General features: G+C 38.9%; 1 protein-coding gene across 1 annotated transcript in view; it reads left to right on the forward strand.

Annotated features, from left to right (window-relative positions):
* ADAMTS12 (ADAM metallopeptidase with thrombospondin type 1 motif 12) overlaps positions 1-14,288 on the forward strand; it is a 140,230-nt gene that overhangs the window by 93,622 nt on the left and 32,320 nt on the right. The window contains exons 14-15 of the mRNA XM_050329514.1: positions 7,373-7,493; positions 12,884-13,128. Of these exons, the coding sequence (XP_050185471.1) occupies positions 7,373-7,493; positions 12,884-13,128 (366 nt within the window). The remainder of the gene's footprint in view (positions 1-7,372; positions 7,494-12,883; positions 13,129-14,288) is intronic.

A 14,288-nucleotide genomic window follows, 5' to 3' on the forward strand; every position in this document is an offset into this window, starting at 1 on the left:
GTAGATGTAAGGGTCATTTCCACACTTCTTAATGAATGCACTAGACTGTGTGCTAATTACTTTTGGTACCTTTTAGTTCCTCTCTTCTTTTCCATTACTTTAAAACATCAATGTAAAAAAACCTGTTCTTTCTGATGAGATGTTTTCACAAAGGGTTGTAGCTTTAGGGTTTTAATTGGTTCCACCATTGTCCATGGGTTTTTTATGAAAATGCAGTAGCGTGTAGCTACACATGTGGCAGTTCTGAATGGGATCAGACGTTTGCACTGTTAAAAAATTGCTTTAGTTTACATCATCATGTTGAATAACACTGTACAATGAGATAAGAGGCAAACAGAATATATGGCTTAGTAATGTTCTCTATATTGAAGAATAAGTATAATGAACTCTGCATGTTCTGCATGTTGGTGGTAGGTTTGTTTCCAGGATGATGTGTGTGTGTGTGTGGCATCTGAACATCTGTACATTCTGTTACATCCACAGTCTTAGCACTGGTTTTAGTGAATTTCTTATAAACAAAGTACTTTACTTGTACTATTTACTAAATAAAGAGTACTTTACTTGTAGGGAACGTATTTACAACTATAGTTTATTTCTTCAAATTGATTTTTTGTGTCTTCTGTCCCCTTGAAGCCTGACAGCTTTTTTGCTTTTAACATCTTTGGAAACAAAAGCAGGACTTGGTGGCTTGTGGAAACTGCATTAGCCTATCTAATCTGATGAGTGTATGTCCTAAGCCATTGACTCATATAAAAATGCAACTAAAAGGAATTTCAAGAAGTCATTTGTTTTATCCCTTTGCAAATTGTATTTCTATTTGATGTTTTTCTCGTTCTTTACTTAAAGACTTCCAGTGATGGAAACTTCACATTTTTCTTAGGTGTTTCATATACCCTCCTTTTAAATTTTTTATTTTAGTAGAATGACAGGGCCTCAGAGAGCAATCATCAAGGATTTGGTTTAAGCTTTCCTGACCAGACCTGCTTTGTGAAAGGGAATTACCAAGACCCTGCTAAAGTCCACAATGAAGAGATCTGCTCAGCTTACTTTGCTGAGAGCCAGAATGGGCCTGTGAACTATGATGGTAAAAGATCTGACCTGGCTTTGAACAGTTCAAGCCAGAATGAATCCGACCTCTAGCATTTTGAAACATGTAGTAAATCTTGCTTACCATATCAGTGCTTTTGACCTTCACTTGGAAGAGACCAGTTGCTAAACTCAGAAGATTGTCTTTGTGATATGTTCATTTTCTGATTTCCAGCTCAGTTAAACTGGGATCACTATGATTAGTTTCCTTATGCTTTCTGTATTGAGCTTTGCCTGTGACATTTAAAATTTATACATACTTTAGAGATAGCAAAACTTAGTTCATTAAAATTGATAGATCAAGGTTGAAAGGGAAGCTAATCTAATTGCAGTTTGTAGATCCCAGATATACTTTAGCATTAACATTTCTGTGGACTTGAAGGGTTTCTGAAAAATTCCCTCCAAGGTACTAGTTTTGTCAGCATTTCACATGCTGACTGCTGCTTCACATCTCCTGATGAACAGATTTAATTAGAATCAGGATCACAAAATAAACAATATAACCACACAACTATCACAAATGAGACCAAATGATGAATAGGTAACCTAAATAGCTCATATTATTGAAAGCTATCTGAAATGGGTACCCAGCTTAACACTTGAGAAGAAGCTTTTTCATGTATCCTCAGCTAATTCACCAGTATTTTAGACCAGCTAGTTAAACACAATACATACATTGCAAGTCATGGAGAATTAGTTTATTATAATTAGTCTGGTACATAATTCTTGTTCTCTGATTGCAGAATGTTGCTAATGATGTGGAAAAGGCATTCACAAACATTAGTCTATTAAAGTGCTGTTCTGGTTTTCCAAATTACATCTCAAAAAACTGCTTCACATTTGTTCTGAGTACTAAAATAACACTTCACTTTGGTCTGAAATTGAGCAAAAAATTAAATTGGTGAGATGTTAGTTCCATTGTCTATATTTCTCACATGTATTTGATGTAGAGTAGCTACTTTTTATCAACCGAGTTCAGAGTTTTCCTAGTGAGTATGTCAAAGAAAGGTAGGTAGAATCATATTCAATTGAGAATTTAATCTTCGAAGTTCATCTGATTTCAGTCTTATTTTCGCAGTTTGCTAGGATTTTGTTTAGAGCAATTAGAGAAACTGGTATTACTTTGATGGCTAAATGTGGTTTGAGATGTCTCATTTTAGCTCCCTGAGGTATACTGGGTGCTTTCCTAACCACCCTGACAAAGCCATGATGTATATCTTCAAGTGAGAAGTAACTACAGACAGACAGTAGTGCTGATGCACTTGGTCCTTGCAGTTTGCCCAGTGTGTTCGTCCTAATCTTCTAGAAGTGCTGCCTGTGCCTCAATGCAGAAAGAAGGCTTACTGCTGGGGTGTTACTGTGGTATTCCCTTAGAACTTACCTTGTCAATTTGAAGACAAGCTAAAATGGTTAATTTTAGGGTCTGGCATATGAAATAGCTGGGTCCTGTCTCATCTTACACAGAAGAGGAATTCTGCCAGGAGATCTGACAAGATCTTTCAATAATTTAGTCTCAAATCATCAAGCTATACTATGACTAGTTTGGTTTTTTTACTGTATTTCTCCACACTCATCTTTTAATTGTCCCTTTTCCCCCTTTATTTATAAGATTTTTAAAGCACATAGCCTGTGTGCATGTGTTTTAAATTATAGGTCACAAGTGCACTCTAATTCTTACTGGGTCAGTCAGTTGCTCCTGCAGTATTAAAGAGCAAAGACACTGCCACCAGAGTATATTTATTTAGCACTGATATATACATAACAGGGACTTTTGGTTAAATACCAGCATGGCATCATCTAAACGTGAAGGCTTACAAGTGTATGCACTGGAGTGTGCAGGCACTGAGGGTGGAGCACCTGGCATCTCTGATGTTTCTGGCAACTATTCATCTCATGAAAAGAATTTTGATAGGCTTAAATGACCTTCAATCATGCAAATCTGTGGTCTGTTCTCTGTGATAATTCACAGTTGCTATGTTGAGAGACTAATATTGTACGGGAGAATTACACAGCTGTGTAGTCCTAGGGAGGGAATCAGCCTTTTTCCCTTCATGAAAAGCAGATTACAGAGCTTGGATTTTTTTTTTGTAGTAGCTTTACTGCCTTTCACTGTGGTTCAGCTCTCTTTTCGCTTTGCTAGCCCAGGGGGACATTGATTCAGACCTATATAGGCAAATTAAAGGTAAATTAGAGATATCAGGACACATTTCTTCCCATTCAGGGCAATGTCACTAATTTACCTTTTAATTTGCCAATGTAAAATGAACATGATTTCTTTATTTGAAGACCAGTGGAGGATACAAATGGAAGAAATACCTTATTTAAATGCAATGTACTATTCACATAACAGATACTCAGGCAGTACATCCAGGCCATACCCTTAAGTGACCATAAGGACATTTTGTGCCTGTCCCCCGCTGCCAATATGACACAAAAACCTCTCCCTCTGGAAACAGAGAAAGGGCAATATCTGTGGCTGTTTTCTGTAGTCACTGAGCAGCAGGAAATAAATTGTTTCTCCTTCCTGCAATGTTCAGGCAGTTCAGGTCATTTCATCTTCCTCTGCACTGTGTGCTGTGACCTGTGTCTCAGGGGCTCCAAAAAAAGTCTTGGTGAGTGGGGCAGCAGCACAGGCTGCGTGAAGGGACGATGGTTTGTGTTGCATGTGCCATAGCACACAGTGGTTGATGTAGCACAGCATGTTTCACTGGCAGAGGGTGCACAAGGACATATGTGTGTAAAAGAATCATAGCCTAATTGCTGCTGCATGGTTCAGGTTGGAATGGACCTTATGTATCATCTAGTTCAAACTCCCCCTGCCATGGGCAGGGACACCTTCCACTTCCAGGTTGCTCAGAGCTTCATCTAACCTGTCCTTGAGTACTCCCAGTGATTAGCAATCTACGAGTTCTCTGTGCAAACTGTGCCAGTGCCTCATCACAAGTAAAGAATTTCTTCCTAATATCTAATTTAAACCCACTCTCTTTCAGTTTAAAGCCATTTCCCCATGTCCTATCACTACATGCCCTTATGAAAAGTCCCTCTCCAGCTCTCTTGTAGCCCCTTTAGGTACTAAAAAGCTGTGCTGAGGTTTCCCTGGAGCCACCTTTTTTCCAGGCTGAAGAACCCCAATTCTCTCAGCTTGTAGGAGAAGTGCTTCAGCCCTCTGATCATCTTTGTGGCCTCCTCTGGACTTGCTCCAACATGTCCATGTCTTTCTTGTGTTGTGGACCCCAGAGCTGGATGCGGTTCTCCAAGTGGGGACTCACCAGAGCAGAGGGGCAGAATCACCTCCCTCGACCTGCTGCCCACCCTGCTTTGGATGCAGCCCAGGACACAGTTGGATTTCTGGGCTGTGGGTGCACATGGCCGGGTCGCGTTGACTTTCTGAAAAATTTGAGACACTTTTAGAAAGCATGGCTAGTCCATCTAGAAGAATCAGAATAATGAGGAAAGCAAAGAAAAGGGAGGAGGAAGCATCTAGAAATTATTCTAATGGATGACAAAAGTAACGTGGTCTTCTCTGGAGTGATAAAGTAAAACATGGCCTGGAAATTAAAGCTCATAGAAATGTATTTAGAGTAAATAAAATGATGTTTATTCTGGCACATGAGAATACTGTTTTGTGGCCATTCTTCATGGGTTTGTAAAATGAGGCCCTGTTGCTAGATATGAAGGTCTTTGCAGCAGCATCAGCACCCCAGAGCTGGGGAATAAAATGAAGGCTTTATTTACTGTAGCACAGTGAATTTTCTGCCCTGCCACAGTGGTTTAAAGGGCTTCATTCTTGGGTATCCCAGCAACAAAGAATGTATGGGAATATTGCATGTATAGGTAAGGCTGATGTCTGATCAGATAAAAACTGTTTCAAACTGTTGTGTGAAGAGGAAAAAATGTAATACAAGTTTCTATGGTTATAACTGGAAGGGACAAAGGGATTCCCTTCATATCAAAGCTATCTCATATTTTGATGCCACAGATGTGTTGCTGAAACAAATGTGTGGCCAAGAGCAAAAGACCTGAGCTGATTCTGACTGAGCTGATGTAGTGCAGCTCATGCAGGGACACTAATTGGCAACCCAAAGCAGTAAAGTGGTGCTACCGCCTCAGTTAGAGCCAGTGCTGCTGCAGTTCAGAACTAATTTGTTCAGCCTTTGGGGATTTTTGCACTACACAGTACTCAGAAGGGAAATGTGTTCACTGATGTTCATTTCCAAGTGTCTGATTCACAGTGTGAACTAGGTGAAATATTTCTGTGTTCAGCCTTTCAAAGAAGCATGGACAGTAAATAAAGATGAACAGGAACCTTTTCAAGAGCATGCATTTTCTACCAGAAATGGCAAAAATTATATAGTTTGAAGACAAATCATTATTTTAAGATGTTCAAAAGAGAAGCTGTGAAACAGTAATTAATAATATTTTCTAATAGCAAAGCATGAAGTACAAGGATTCCATTTCTGGATTTTCATCAACTTTCTGTTTAATAGTGTATATGTGCATAGAAAGGAAATAAACTTCGACTTCCATGGCTCTCCAGAGGGGCTGATTGCTCCTCTGGTGTAATAATAAACCTGATAGCTATGACTCTGCTGTTTACAATTATTAACAACTGATAGTACAGTTGATACACTGCGGAATACATCACTTTGAGAAAGCAGCAACACACCAACCTCTTTAAATTATAAGGAATTGTTAAATATAAACTCCAGTGCATCTGTAGATAGCTGGTGGAAGAGACAGATCTGAACTCTTGGTGAGATAAAGAAACATCCTGTACATATAGCAGTGGCGCCGGTGTATTCTGAACACTTGATTAAATCCAGGTTGAATAGCTAAGTGCTTGGAGGCAAAAATTTATTCACCTTCTTAACATGTTCTTATCTCTGTAACATTGTGTACTGCTCATAAGTGTTGTTGGTCCTTGGTGCCAGGATGTATCTGTGTGCAAGACACTAAAAAACCTTCCATTTTTTGAAAGTAGCCTTTGCTGAAAGGAGGGAGAAGCTAAGGCTGCTGCAGAACCTTTTGGCATGACCATTGTTTTTCAGAGTAGGTATCAAAGGTGCTGACTATGTATTGGCATTAAGTGATGGATGAGTCTTTGTTTTCAATTTTCTTTAATGTGAGATAGTTTGACACCATCTGTAACTTGAGGCCTTTGCTTGTTTCTGTGTTTTGCAGTTTCTCTAATTTTTCACTCAAACACTGGCACTTAGACAAAAAGTTCAGATGTTTCTTAAGCTGAAAATGATAGAAAAATATTGGAGAATTCAGAAGCCTGTGTACCTAGGTTAGTCTAACAGATTGATTTTCCTGTCAGAAGCTTACAGATTACAGTAGCTGATGTCCTGAAGGTAAAATAAGATCAGATTTAGAAGAGTTAATACCCAGATTTTCATAGATCAAGAGAGCGTTAAAGAAGTTAGCAGGTATAGCACCTGAAAGCTTATTTTGAGAAAATTCATCTGAGAAAACCTTTACATACCACCGGACTTACGGTTCTTCATCTATATCACAGGCCTCCAGGTAATCTTAGTTACTATTAACAGCCGTTAAGTGTTGGACATTAGGTTGTGTTCTGCAATCTTGCTTGGGTTTGAAGAGAGGCAGAAAAAAAATCCCAAAACAAATGAAAATCTTGTTGAAGTTTAAAGACATTAGAGCACAAAATTTTTAGGTTCAGCAAGGAAGAAGTTTTATCCTGACTAAGTATCAATAAAGTTTTCTCTCACTTTTCTCTCTGTAGCAAGCATGAGCTGGAAAATTAGTCTTTACCAGAACTTTATCTAGACCCATTCCCTATGCTGACGAGCTCAAGAAGCAGCTGTCATGGGTATAAAAATTCATGCCTGCTGAAGAGTTTCTCTTTGCCAGGGAGTTTGACTGCAGTAGAGGTTCTACACTGTCAGATGGCCACAAAAAGCTGACATAGATTTCAGTTCTGTTGCTTCATTGTATTCCTGGATGGCTCTGTGACATAAGAGAGCGGACACACATCCTAGAGGTACTGGCCAATCCCAGATATTGAGGCCATTTGAGTGGCACATTTCTATCTCAAGTAACTGGTGACTGCTGTATGTTTCATGGCATGGTGATAGTTATTGTTTGTTAGTTTGTTTTTCACATCAGTATAATACTCAAGTTTGACCTACATATAACGATCTCTACTATTAGGTTTTTTATATAGTATATATACTATTCCCCTTCTTAAAAGTACAATGATATAGGAGTTCTCAGTAATTCATTGTGGAGGCCATATTTATTCTGAAAATATTTTTCCTTCTAGACTGTTGGCTGTGATTATGAGATAAATTCCAATGCAACGGAAGACCAGTGTGGAGTTTGCCTGGGAGACGGCTCTGCTTGTCATACAGTGAAGATGATGTTTAATCAAAGTGAAGGATTTGGTAATATGGGTTCTTCTTTTAAATTCTTCTGCTGGTGAAGTAATTTCTCTACATAAAAAGGATTAAGAGCTTCTCGTTGCAAACTGAGTGATCATCTGCATGGGAAATAATAAATGGATATTTCAGTGAATCACGCTTCTGCCAGAAAAAATCTGTGATCTGTGCTTTTTAAGTTCACCTTGTCTTATAAAAAACCATCAGAGACCAACAGGTCCTGTGCAAGTTAGATAATAATAAAATCCAAAATAGCAAATGCATTTACAAAATGAATGTAATTTGCCATCTCAGAAAATCTGGATGTAAAGTGAGTGGTTTGGGGATTCATTTTTAAGTGTCATAAAGGGGAGCTTAAGAGTAACTCCCTTCAGGTTTAAGGTGGTCTGAATAAGCACTTGGAGGACTGAGCCTTTCTTCACTGACAGTGGTGAGACATTCAGGGCTTACGCTGACTTAAGTAGCATGAGTCCGAGCCAGAGAGTCTGGAAGCAGGAGTGGGAGACTAAACCTGAGTAAGAACTGTGGCAGTGAGCTGAAAGTGGAAGAGACAGCCAGGATGAACAGCTTTGATTGGAAACCAGGACAGGAGGGCGAGAGATGGGAAGATGAGGCACTGGAGAGCAAGCTTAGAGCTAGGTCTGTGGCTGAAGAAAGAGACTGGTGCCATGATCTTGAGAAATCTCAGGATCAGTAACTGGTACCATGCTAGTGAAGAGGGAGAAATTGCAATGAGAGTGTGCCTTTAGCTGGCTTTTGGGTTTGTGGGTTTTTTAAAATAAAATAATAGTTCTGGTTTGCACAAGAATGATTTGTGCTACTAACTTAAAGCTAGTTTGATAGGATTTTCCAAAATTCAGGGTAAAAGCAGCTTAAATAATTCAGGGTTTTTTTCCATACTCTGTACTTGGATCTGCTTTCCTTCTCTCTGTTCCCCAAAGGTGAACTTTGGAGATGCCTGAAATCCTGCAGTAGGTTGCATATATATGTGACACTTACAAAGGAAAATCTAGAGCTCCCTCTCTTCCAATACTACAGTAATTCTCCTGCCTCTGATCTTTTCCTTCTGTGAATCTAAAATTCTCTCTGCCTTTGAGTGTGTGTGAGTTTTCCAAGGCTACAAATGATGTGAACTTCATTTTCAAGCAACAGTTTTACTAAAAAGGTCCAATACTGTAGCACATGGAAGGATAAGCACCTCTTATTTTATTTAAACTCATTTTGTGTTATATCTTTGTTTTTGCTTGCCTTGATATTCAGTCAGCCTCATTGACAGATACTGGTCAGGGATACTGAGTGTTAAGTATTATTTCATTGCTTTTTTCAGATTCAGTAAAAAAAGGTAGATTCTGCAGATTCTCTCCCTTCTATAGACATTGACTCCATTGCAGGGGGGAAAAGTGTCAGGCAATGCAGAGGTTGGTGAGCTCTTCAAGACAATATGTGGATCTCGGTGTTCACAGGTGTTAAACTGGCAATAGAAAAATTTTTTTTTGATTCACAATATATGGCTTCTTTTTGTCTCTGATAGTTACTGTGGTGTTCTGTCAGATTTATAGCAGAGTGGCTACTGAACACTTTATATAAACAGAAAAACCTTAGGCTCATAAATTCAGTATAGGTAACAAAACTGTACTGAAGCATGATACCAGTCACTGGCAAAGAAGATTTTGAGGAGTTTTTCTACGTTCAATGGCACAGAAAAATACAAAATCAAAGCTAATGTATTCTGACTTAATGTCTGTTCAGAGCCTAAGTCCAGCAGGGCTCTTCCTGGATTTAATGCTGCAGCAGTATGTGTTGTCTGCAAGTTGACTAAGTCAGGTTAATGAAATGCTAGAAAAGAGTTTTAATAATTCAGCCTTTCCTTGCAGGGCAGGGTGATCAGTTTTACCTGAAGTCTTACTGCCTCATGTTTGGAAAGAAAGGTTTGAAGGTAGAGTGCGTAAAAGTCAAAATCCTTGGTGGTGTTGTGACAATTGTAAAGGACTATAACTGTGTATAGCAGGACATTTGCAAGCTGTGCAGGCTCCTTGGAATGAGAGTAAACTGCACTGCTGGTTGAGGAGAAGCACTGGAGCAGGAGAAAGACTGAGGCACAAGGAGCAGGGCCTTAGGACTGCGTTAAGTGCAGGGAACATGGAGTAAATGGATAGCAAATAGGGCGAATGAGGTTGTCAGCATCAGACAAAGGATTCTGTCCATGGTGGAAGTGTGTAGTCATAAGGATGGTTAATTGTTCTGTCTTCACCCTTTTGCACGTGTAATGGGAAATGACTTTTCCAACTTTTAGTAGTGAGGGGACAAGGCATTTAAATGTATAAAAAGTAGGAAGTGAGGGATTGTACATTAGGGGTGGGGGTGTTTTCCTCAACCAATTTGAAGGCAAAATAAGATGCATGCACTCCTGTGAAGGGGTGTATTTTGACAAAGTGGTGGACAAACAAGGAAACTGGTTGTGCTCACCCTGACGTGGAGGTATATCCAGCTCCTGTTACCTCCTGACTTGGCTGGGACTGAATAGACTTGTGCCATGCTCCCTCTGCTATCACAATTTCCTTTTCATGCAATCAAAGTGCAGACAGAGATCTGGTATGTTCCTAAACCTAACCCTGAATCCTGAAATGGAGTTTGGACATAGGCATGATGTAGATACTGATCTGAGAGACTGGAAGGTCTATCCTCACTAGCAAGAATGTCTCTAGACTATAATTTTTTTGCCATTCCTATCACACCTCTGATATTCCAATGAAAGGTTCTGTGCAACCATACGTGGACTTGCAAACCCAATATGCCTCTGGGAGCCTGTGCTGTTTTGCATATAATATCCTTGTGGTAGAGTCCAGAGCTTGGCATAGAGGAAAATTTTGCCTCAGGAATGTATACTTTAGAGAAAGAAAGGCTTGCAGATATAACAAACTGGAGAGCAAGAATGTGAGCTGTTGTGATAAGGAGAAACAGTCAGATCTGATTATCACCTGATCTGCAATGCTGTGCTAATGGCCTCGGTAAAATTACTCTTTTCTCACAGCAGTGGGAAAAGAGAAACAAGCTCCTCAGTCTTTGTAGAGCTGTTCCTACAACAATGGTTTCATGACTTTATTCGTCTGTGTTAGGAGCATATATATTTAATTTTAATTAAAAAGGGAAGGTTTAATAGCATCTGAGAGTTGCTTATTCACAGGTGTGCAAAAGCACCCACAATAAGGTTGCTCCAGGATTTAATGAGCACAGCGTGTAGGTAAGGCAGCTGACATTTTGACTGTTATTGAATCTTGAATCTCTAGTCCTTATCAGATGAAACCACAGAACCAGGAACAATTACATAAACACTGTCCATGTAATTTTTAAACAAAAATTTATTATGGTGAGTGACAAGCTCAGAAGCTTGCTGCTGATTAGCTTTGCTTTCAAAATCAGATAATGTTTATTGGAAATCAGTGAGAGGCTCTGGGAAATCAGGAGGTAATTTGGTGGTGAAAAAAAAGAAGGCCAGAGAGAAGGCAGTGTGATACACTGATCGAATGGTAACATCCATCAACAGACAGCTGAAATACATTTAAAATCCCATTTATGATTCAGGTAAAAACAACTGTGCAAAATCTAGAAAGGATATACAGCTTTTCATGTTACAATAGACCAAAAATTTCACTTTATTGATTTTATACTTTATGTCTTGAACAAATGTTATTTTAATTACATCTGGAAAAAAACCCAACCTACTGTAAAAGAACACCAGCACTGCAAAGCCAAGCTGTCAGGACGTGGCATAATTAAGATTTTCCATGCTGTGTTAATTTGGCCCGGTTGTAAGTATGCCTTCTATTCAAATGTTCAGTTACATAATCACACACTGTGTTCATAACATGTCTTCTCTGTACTGAATGAATAGAACATTTGGGAGAGTCATTAGACTTAGTTACTTACAATAGACCTAGACCGCTGATTTAATGAATAATAGAAGTTATTCAGTGAGCCTCCAGATTTTGTGATTTCATTCACTTCTGAAAGATTGAAATATTTGGATTTCCACAGTCAGACAAGGTACCATCCAGAAAACTCTCCCTCTTAAACATCAGTCACTGGCAATCTATGTATATAATTATATAATATTAATGTAATTAGAAAGGACCTGAAATAGACAGATCCTGGTTTGTGCCATAAGAAACATGTGACATTTTAACTAATATTTATTACCCCATAAAAGAGCTGCAGAGAAAATTTAGATGTTAAGGACTTTGGGGGCACTTATAACAGCAGGTTGTTGTACAGCATATAAATAGTTCCAGTAGATGAAGAGGATTGATACTGAAGATTGATTAGGATGCCCAGTGTGGTTTGTCTCACTCGTATGAGTGAGCAGTCAAAGGTGATAAAGTTGTTTCAAAAGAAAAGTAAACAAAGATGTGAGTCTCAGAATTTAATTCATGACCTCAGTAGTGTGTAACAAGAACTGGGGAACCACTCATGTTCCTGTCTCAAAAAAACCAGCACAAAGTGCACCTCACAGTTCCAGTAGACCAGATGGTAGAGATGTCATCCATCCAATTTCCAAAGCCAAGCTAGGAGCAATAACAAGAAAGCTATCTGAGTTGCTGTACAAATATCTTTGTGAAGTTCCTATTTTTACAACTTGGTAGCAATAGCAGTTCCCTGTAGAGTGAGAAACACAGAGCCTGATGTCATATATTGACTGTGGTACAAACAAAATTCTGTAATAGGTGCTCTGGGTTCATTCTTGACACTCAGGCTGAAAATCTTTTAACAGATAACTTCACACATGAAGAGCCTTTGTACTTTGTTACGAAAATCAGTAGTTGATAAAAATATGCTCATAGTAGTAGTTTATAGTAGTAGTTTGAGGCATTTGTATAACACTCATTTTTTGTTGTAAGGCTATCTATGGCAAACAGCCATAGAGAAGTTAAATGACTTAAGAGAAAGTACATGGATTTATGCACATACCTGTATAGTGGGTACAGATGAAAATGTTCTTTGAAAGTTGAAAAAACCTTCCCCATAAGGTTTGTTTCCCACAAGGACTGTTAACTGGCTGGAACTCCCTGGCATTTCTCACTGAAGATTGTTCACAATGCAGTATGCCAGAGTCCTTGGGTGTGGTTATGGAGATGCTGATGCTCATCTGTGGAGTAGATTTTGCCTGGTACAGCTCAGAAAGTCATTCACTTAGGTATCTTTTCTAAATGCCACATTTCCGAAACACGTTTCCCCAGTCCATACTAGAAAATCACACTATTAACAAATTGAAATACAAGCTCTGTGAGAGCACATTTGTATATATTTTCAAGCAAAGCAGATGTTTTAATAATCTTACAAGAAGTAAAATGCAATGACAACTTTGCTGTTCACCTCCATGAACCTTTCTTGTCTCTTAGGATATGTTGATATTGGGCTAATTCCAAAAGGTGCGAGGGGAATCAAAGTCATGGAAGTTGCAGAAGCAGGAAATTTCCTTGCTGTGCGAAGCAAAGACCCAGAAAAATACTACCTGAATGGAGGCTTTATCATCCAGTGGAATGGTGAATACAAAGTGGCAGGCACAGTATTTCAGTATGACAGAATGGGAGATCTAGAAAATCTGACTGCTCCAGGACCCACCAATGAATCAATATGGATTCAGGTAAGTAGGAGATCATAAGTAGCACCTGTTGGATTTGGATGGCAGCAGAATGTACTGAGACTCTGAAACTGAGGCTGGAAAATATATTGGTATATGGACATCCTATTTGCATGCTGTCTTGCAAAAAATAGTTGAGCTGTTTTGCAGAGAAATAAGCATCTTGCTTGAGTATTGTTCATCTTGCCTAAAAATACATGTCCTGTAACATAGCCTGATGATTATTAAATGCTGGTATAATCCTGTGTTGCCACTAGGACAGGGATCCCATCACCTATAGTTGGTCAGTCCTTTGCCCAAACTTCCTTGTCTCTTATACCAACTTAGAGCAACACATGGCTGTGATGTGAACCAGATCAAGATGAAAAATAAATGATCACAGAAAGAGAGCTGATGTCAGGCTGTGAACAGTGAAAGCTAGGGAAGGCTGACAGCGGTGACAGCTTACACTGAGCAAGAAAAGCATACAGCATTACATAGATGGATTAATAGCTTGTGGTAAGTGAAATTGATCCATCTAGCATACACGGAGGCTGCTTTCTTTTGTTTGTTTCATGTTGCTTTATAGATGCTAACATAAACATAACTAGCTTATGTTAATTCTGAAAAAAATACTTTAAAATTGGCCATTTGTTCTCTGAAAGTATCTCTCATGGCTTGTTTGCCTGTGTATCCACCATGCAATTAAAAGAAGTATTAGATGTGTGATGGGAGCCACTGTCACACTTTGTTTGGTGAGAAGGCACACCTAATGGGTGCTCAGTCTTCGCTGTTAGTACATCTGGGAGGAAGAGTAGGAGTTAATTCCTGAAATCTTTTATCCCTTGATTGATGATAAGCATATGATGATGTTTATTTTCTCCTTTCCAGGTAAATTTCTTGAGTGGCTCTTCTCAATTGGAATATTGCTTCTCAATTCAGAAATACTGAAAAATAATATTAAAGCAGTGTCTGAATAATGTCTATAATTTTCTGACCTAATGGTTGTTTTGTAACAGCTATTTCAGAAGTCAGGGAAATTATAATTTATAATAGGGATAGGCAATGGCTCTTAATCAGCAGCATATGGATGCTTTGGATGGACTTTGCATTATCTTTTCTTAAAGTCAATAGGGTAACAATTATGCTGACCCACTTATTCCCACTTGTGCTTGCAAAGTGAA

This window comes from Myiozetetes cayanensis, unplaced genomic scaffold (genome assembly GCF_022539395.1).
Source record: "Myiozetetes cayanensis isolate MyiCay16 unplaced genomic scaffold, myiCay2020 scf4, whole genome shotgun sequence".
NCBI lineage: Eukaryota > Metazoa > Chordata > Aves > Passeriformes > Tyrannidae > Myiozetetes > Myiozetetes cayanensis.